Source organism: Ruditapes philippinarum, unplaced genomic scaffold (assembly GCF_026571515.1).
Source record: "Ruditapes philippinarum isolate M1 unplaced genomic scaffold, ASM2657151v2 ctg4139_1_1_1_1, whole genome shotgun sequence".
NCBI classification, from domain to species: Eukaryota; Metazoa; Mollusca; class Bivalvia; order Venerida; family Veneridae; genus Ruditapes; species Ruditapes philippinarum.
Genome location: NW_026858369.1, coordinates 10333 through 17636, shown reverse-complemented (window position 1 = coordinate 17636; position 7304 = coordinate 10333). Strand labels below are relative to the sequence as shown.

The window sequence follows — 7304 nt, the reverse complement described above, 5'->3', positions numbered from 1 at the left end:
TTTCTATGTAGGGCGATGCATTTTTGTTCGCTATGCAGTTTGCGCTTGCGCGAGAAAATACTGCTTCCCGTCAATTTTTATAGCAACGGACCACGTCTTTAAAATGTCTATAGATGATCTATAAATCCTAGTATATATGTAGCAAGATATGGTTCAGTTCTAATGCTTGTATAAGAAGGTTTGAATGGTCTTTCAATATGCTTTAATGCAGAAATGTTCACGTTAATTACTTAAATTCACAATTGCATTGGCTATTTCTCAGAATAAACTATTCTTAACGAATGGTTAAAAAAAATTGAGATTACATCAAATTGTTTATAAACTTGCTGAATACTGATATAATGTTTTTTTTCTTCATTAGTGTCTTTTTTTGCGCTACATAAAATGCGCATGCACGAAATGCTACTTCCGTTTCTATGGAAGTATCGGATTGTAAAAAGGTATATCCCTAAAAGGCAACAATGAAAATATTCAGGCCCGGTTTGTTTAAGCCTGTTCATGGTCAGAAGTGGTAGTTCAAAGCAGAATTCAACATAAACATGAAAATGGTGAAATTTTGAATTAAAAGACATCATGAAAAGCGACGCATGATTGTGAATAATACATGAGCCTTTAAAGAGAAGACAATGGGTGGGCCTTAATCAAATATAATTTTGAAAGGGGGTCAGTAGTTATGAAGCCTGCACATCACAGATAAGACATGAAATGACAAATACAAAAAAGCAGACAACATACATACAGTATTCAAGTATAAATCATGTAAATAGATGCATTTAATGGAACTTAAAATACAACAAACACAACAATAATGCCATAATGAAATGAAAGATATTGGAGAATCGATAATATATCATATTTGACTGAATGCACGGGATGGCATTTTACGGTCTCCACACAGTAAAAACAATACTGGTATGCAATAAAATGAAGAAAATCGCAACGCCTACAGAATACTTAAAACAATCGCATAATTTTAGAGTTTCATGTTTAAAATACCGTTGAATTCAATAATGTTTTATATCATTTTTCCAACGAGATATCAACAACATCATATGATATCATTAGTACAAATATGCTCTTTATACTGAGTAAGTTGTTTTCATTTTCTAACTATTTTTGAAAGATTTGTTTAGCATGATATAAAATGTGCAACGTAATTCGTTTGTGTATGATAATTATATAAGTTTGCCCAACTCGTTGCCTTTCTGACATATATCGGGGACTGCTCTCAGTGAACGTCTCCCTTCTTTTCCTCGTCTTACTCGTATATCGCCATATCATTTCGGGAAATGGATATAAAGTTAATCAAATATTAAATCAGTTTCTGATAGAGCCTCTTTTTTGCCAGTGAATCAATGTACTGCCGCAAGATTCCAAATTTTATGCAGACGAAGGTATCAAAATTAATAAATCCATGATAAACTGGTATATTTCTTTACTTACCTACCTACCTACCTACCTACCTACCTGCCTGTCTGTCTGCCTGCCTGCCTGCCTGCCTGCCTGCCTGTCTGCCTACCTACCTATATGGAATGTATATGAATCTATGTTGCAAACAGCTGAAAATGGGCAGCAAAACTGGGACTGCAGAGTGAACAAACTACTTGATGAATGTGGCTTTAGAGAAGTATGGCTATATTCGCGTTCAGTAGATATTAACGCGTTTATACCGATATTCAAACGAAGATGCTACGATATATATAGTACTGAACACGAAGTAGCCCAAGTATCATTTTATTTAACAGTATTAAACAAAATTTTGGAACGGCAGAATATTTAACATTGATGGACAATAAGAAATATAGAAATGTTATTACGAAAATAAGGTTGTCCTCTCATTGTCTTGAAATTGAACAAGGTAGGCATAGAAACATTCCTAGGAACGTATGTTTATGCAAATTATGTTTTCAACGAACAATAGAAGATGAGTTCCACTTCATATTAGAATGCCCGTTGTATACAGTATATACCACATTGGTACTGAGCAAGGCCAAATATGATTAAATTCATTGATTTTTTATCATCCAGTGAATTGCACATTTTATATAGACTGGAAAAAAATATTCAATCAAAGCGCTGGAAGAAAGAAAGACTCTCTTATTATAAGTACAAATTAGTTAATTTAAACACTAAATTCAAATATTGTGTCATATCAAACAACAATTACCATATCTAAATGTTACATAACTATGATTATATATGAAAAGTTAGAAATGTCAATGCTGAATCACTCAAATCTGCCACATATATGTAGGCTATGTATCTATATATGTAGGCTATGTATCTATCTTCGATGCATCGATTCATTTCTCATTTCTTATATATGCTCTCATTACATACTTTTAAGCATGCATGTAAAATATTATTGTTTAATCAATATGCTGTTCGCCTAATACGATTTATCAATAAACTTATGTTATATTATATTATGTTATGTCGATATGACGTAAGTATTAATTAAATTAACGTTTATACGACGTAAATTTCTGTACCATAATTATAATGTTTGAAAAAGCGTTAATATGATAAACCGTATAATATAAGACTTGAATGATCTCTAACATCGCCAAAAGCTATGCTATTTTTTTTTGCAATTCACAGATATTTTAGCAAAAATTTGTTACAAAATGTGAATGATGAGAGCTATTGATTTTTATTAGTTTTTATTATTAGTTATACATTATTGATGAGTTATTTAAACGGCTACATGCATGTATATCCCGAGCCTCTAGGTACATATCTTTATAACGAATTTACAATACAGCAAATTATTCCCAACTTGCAGTATCACAAAATAAAATATTCCCGGTCAGGTAGAGATAGGTCTTGACTTACATATGTTTTTACAAATCTAGATACATATTCATTATGCAAGTCATAAACAAATGTAACGTTACAATAATACTACTCGGATTGTGAGACATTAAATTACATCTTAGGCTATTACTTGTTAGCCATGTATGCTGAAATAGGTAAATCATAACATTTTAAATTTAGAATTTTACGAGTTTGTATGCTGAAATAGGTAAAGTCATAACATTTAAATTTTGAATTTTACTAGTTTGTATGCTGAAATAGGTAAAGTCATAACATTTTAAATTTAGAATTTTACGAGTTTGTCTCTCTTTTTTTTCACAAACTCAATTAATTAATAAGATATGAAACCATTAGTATTAACGTAGGCACTGCATTATATCAGATAAATTTTAATATCATCAAGTAGAATATGTTTAAAGCCACTTTTCATCATTTTCCCATAAATAACATACAATTATATACTGTGCTCATTAACCGTGCATTAAATTTTAAATGCATAAAAAATTATGTAACGCACGAGTAACGACAAATGTTAAACTATTGACATAAATGTGTAGCTAGCTTTTATTGCATAAAGCATCTCATATTTTGGACACTATTTATTGAAAGGAAATATGACCAGAGTAACAGATGCCACATCTGCTGAGGTAGACGATGATCAAGATGATGCGGATGGAGACCAGGAAAAAACGGTTCTATACTCAGTGAACGAAACTCCACCCTGGCATCTTTGCATATTACTAGGATTTCAGGTATGATTTATTTATCCAATGAACATTTCAGTTTTTTTGCCAAATACCTCAGCATAATTTAAAATATTCGATTATTTGTTCTCGCATGTCATTTATTCCAATTTCATTTTGATTGTTATTTTCAAAATAAATAAATATCGTGTTAAAGTTAACAGTTATTCGACATACTTTCTTTGACTTTTTGTTTGATGTTGAGATTATTCAACATGACTTTAGGTTGGAACTTTGATGTCGTATATTTGAATTTACTTACATCATTTTTGAAATATTTGTAATTAAACGGGCATTGATGTATAAGGTTAACCCTCTTTTGCATGCATTCTTCTGTGCTTAAAATAATGATTTAATACTCTCGACGATCATTGTTATTACATCTCTAATGTTTGAAAATATCTGGAAATGTGAGATTTACCCGAGAACAATGAAAAGAAAAACAAACATCTGAAAATTTCTATTTCGGTATGTCTGTTACCGATACATGAGAGAATATGGCAAGTACGCCATCTCACAAGCCTCCCGTCCACCGCCCCACACCCCAACCACCAACCCATGTGCGGGCTTAAGCAGTACTCAATCTTCAACACTTTGAAAATTGAATAAATGAACCAAAAGTAAAACAAAAACCTATATATAAACACTAAGATTAAATATCGGGCACTATCTTGTACTTGGAACCTAACTTCTTTTTTTTGTAAACAATCTGAAAAGGGAATACATGTAGCGTAACTAGTATCAAGATGTCGGTGTGTTTTGAATTATCACGTTTAAATTAAGTTAGAATATCTTATGTCTTTCCCGAACAAAATATGAAATACTTAACTAAGACAGTATTATCTATAAAGAAAACATAATTATATCATTATTATTCCAAAAGGTCAATGACAGAACTGTAGAAACATATAAACAAACACTATTGCACCTTATATTTCAAATATTTCATATTATGTATAATTTTTCAATTTACTCTATATATTAGAAATACCAATGACAAATATTCAACTTATATTTATTAGTGTTATTTGATTGCATTTATTTATCAATCTAAACTTTACTTTTTACTTTTTACAGGATTAATACATTTTTTGTATATTTAAGGATAATACAAAAACAAAAATGGAGTTCTTAAATTTCCCCAACATTGCAAAATTGAAAATAGTCATGGGTCAGTTTTATTGAGCTTGATCATAAACTGGAATAATATGTAAAAGCTACCGTACACCCCCTAGCACTGCCTCAAGCAGCATTTAACATTAAATTACAGAATCTTGAAATAATGAATTTAGAAAAACAGGAACCGCAAATATGTTCGTATAAAGAATGATACGTTCTATTTACAAATCGTGCTTTATTTTCAAAGATAGACATTTTGCATTTGATAAAACATGTTATTGTTAATCTTATTTTCAGCATTATCTGACAGCTATTGGCGGAATCATCTCAATCCCACTTGTACTAGCACAATATTTTTGCATGGACAAAGACACTCTTGGTATAAGCGAAGTTATTGGTACAATCATCTTTGTCTCGGGACTTTCTACAATTCTTCAAACAACGTTCGGTATACGGTTACCAATTGTGCAAGGGAGTACCCCAACATTTCTGATTCCAACCATAGCAATAATGTCTCAGCCAGTATGGGAATGTGAGTACAAGATAGCGCGGGAAATGAACGGTAGCCATGTTAACTTTACCGCGTATGGTTTACCAGAGCCAGGAAGTGAAGGTCACCAGGAAATCTGGATGAAACGAATCCGAGAGATCCAGGGTGCCATTATGGTGGCGTCCATTTTCCAAGTTGTTATTGGTTTCAGCGGAGTGATGACGTTTGCTTTGCGGTTTATTGGTCCACTTTCCATCGTCCCGATTGTTGCATTGACAGGATTCTCATTATTTCCGGTTGGATCTGACTTGGCTTCGGGGCAATGGTGGATTGCTTTAATGACAACATTTCTTGTGATAGTTTTCAGTCAATATTTGAAAAATATCAAAATACCTATATGTAGAGTTGACAAAAAACATGGTTGTGTAAAAACCGATTTAGCGTTTTTCAACATATTTCCCGTTCTGTTGGCAATGATAATATCTTGTATAGTGTGCACAATTCTGACGGTTACAGATGTCTTACCAGATAATCCAGACGAGTGGGGCTACGCAGCAAGAATTGACATCAATCTATTTGTGATGAAAGAGGCAAAGTGGTTCAGATTTCCTTACCCGGGGCAATGGGGCATTCCTACAGTAAGTGTAGCAGGAGTGTTTGGCATGTTAGCTGGAGTTTTGGCAGCCATGTTGGAATCAGTCGGCGATTACTACGCATGCGCGAGACTTGCTGGAGCACCGCCACCACCATCACATGCAGTAAATAGGGGAATATTTATTGAGGGCATTGCGTGCATTTTGGCTGGTGCATGGGGATCCGGAAATGGTACAACATCATTCAGTGAAAATATTGGTGTTATTGGCATTACAAAAGTGGGTAGTAGGCGTGTTGTTCAGGTTGGCGGTATAATTATGATAGTTCTCGGATGTTTCGGTAAGTTTTCGGCATTGTTTACTTTGATACCAACACCTGTGTTTGGAGGACTGTTCATGGTTACTTTTGGAATGGTTGCCGCCGTGGGTTTATCCAATCTACAATACATTGATCTTAACTCGCCAAGAAATCTCTGCATTCTTGGAGTGTCACTATTTTTCGGAGTGAGTCTTCCTCTGTGGTTACAAGGAAATGACGCAATACATACCGGAAGTGACGTATTCGACCAAATATTGTCAGTCTTGCTTGGCACGAGTATGTTTGTGGGTGGGATGATAGGTTTTGTTTTAGACAATACAATTCCAGGTACAGACAGAGAAAGGGGCATTCGTACGTGGCGTGAAGATACAATAGGACGTTGTAAAACTGACTCGACCGGTAACGAAAGTGTCTACAACCCACCTTTTTTCCAAGACAATATATTCAAAAATAAAGTTCTGAAATATTTACCAATTTGTCCGCCATTTTTGAACATTCGGAATGTTTCAGATATCTCCATCGCTACATCGGTCAATGTTACAGATGTATATGATTACAAAGATAGTCACGAAAATTCAACGAAATTTTAACGAATGTTTGCATATTAAAGCAGCACGCCTCCGCATTTCTGCTAATTTTCATGAAAATTTTGAAAATGTATTAAAAAGTGAAATATGGTAGGTGAACAAAGAAAATTCTTCATGCATTGCAAACGAAACTTATAGCCACAGTAAATTACCAAAAATAGATCAAAATATGCAAAAATAGCCCTTACTGCGTTAGTAACGCAGTAGAAATATGGTGATAAATACTGCAAAAGCAGTTGTACATTGTACATAGCAAGTACATTTTTACAAATATATTGGATTGTTTTACTTGTCTTAAATTTATATTTAATTTCTCTCAAGTTTGATTTTCTTGAAATAGTTTGCTTCATCTGGAGGCATGCAGATTTAATGACGGGATACTATTGCTATGAAGTACTGAAATAAAATAAAACTGTAGAACTTCGTCAGGTGTAATTTTAACTTCATATCATCAGAATGTCAAGTCTCTTATAAAAATATAAAGAGTGGGCCACAATATGGTTGAAATATATAATCATTTATGCAGTCCATGTTTTTAAATGTATATTTTTGTATTTAATGGCTGAATACAAATAAAGGAATTCTAAGTAATTAACTCCTTTTTCACCCCTTTACTCTTTTCCAGAATATATGTTA

The 7304-nt window shown here is 33.1% G+C and overlaps 1 protein-coding gene across 1 annotated transcript; it reads left to right on the top strand.

The window, feature by feature from the left end:
• The first annotated feature begins 2846 nt into the window (after positions 1-2846).
• LOC132752985 (solute carrier family 23 member 2-like) lies at positions 2847-7087 on the top strand. Its single transcript, XM_060743399.1, has 3 exons — positions 2847-2972; positions 3427-3569; positions 4977-7087. Exons 1-3 carry the CDS (start codon positions 2957-2959, stop codon positions 6669-6671), a joined length of 1854 nt encoding a protein of 617 aa, XP_060599382.1. The 5' UTR covers positions 2847-2956; the 3' UTR covers positions 6672-7087.
• The last annotated feature ends 217 nt before the right edge of the window (positions 7088-7304 follow it).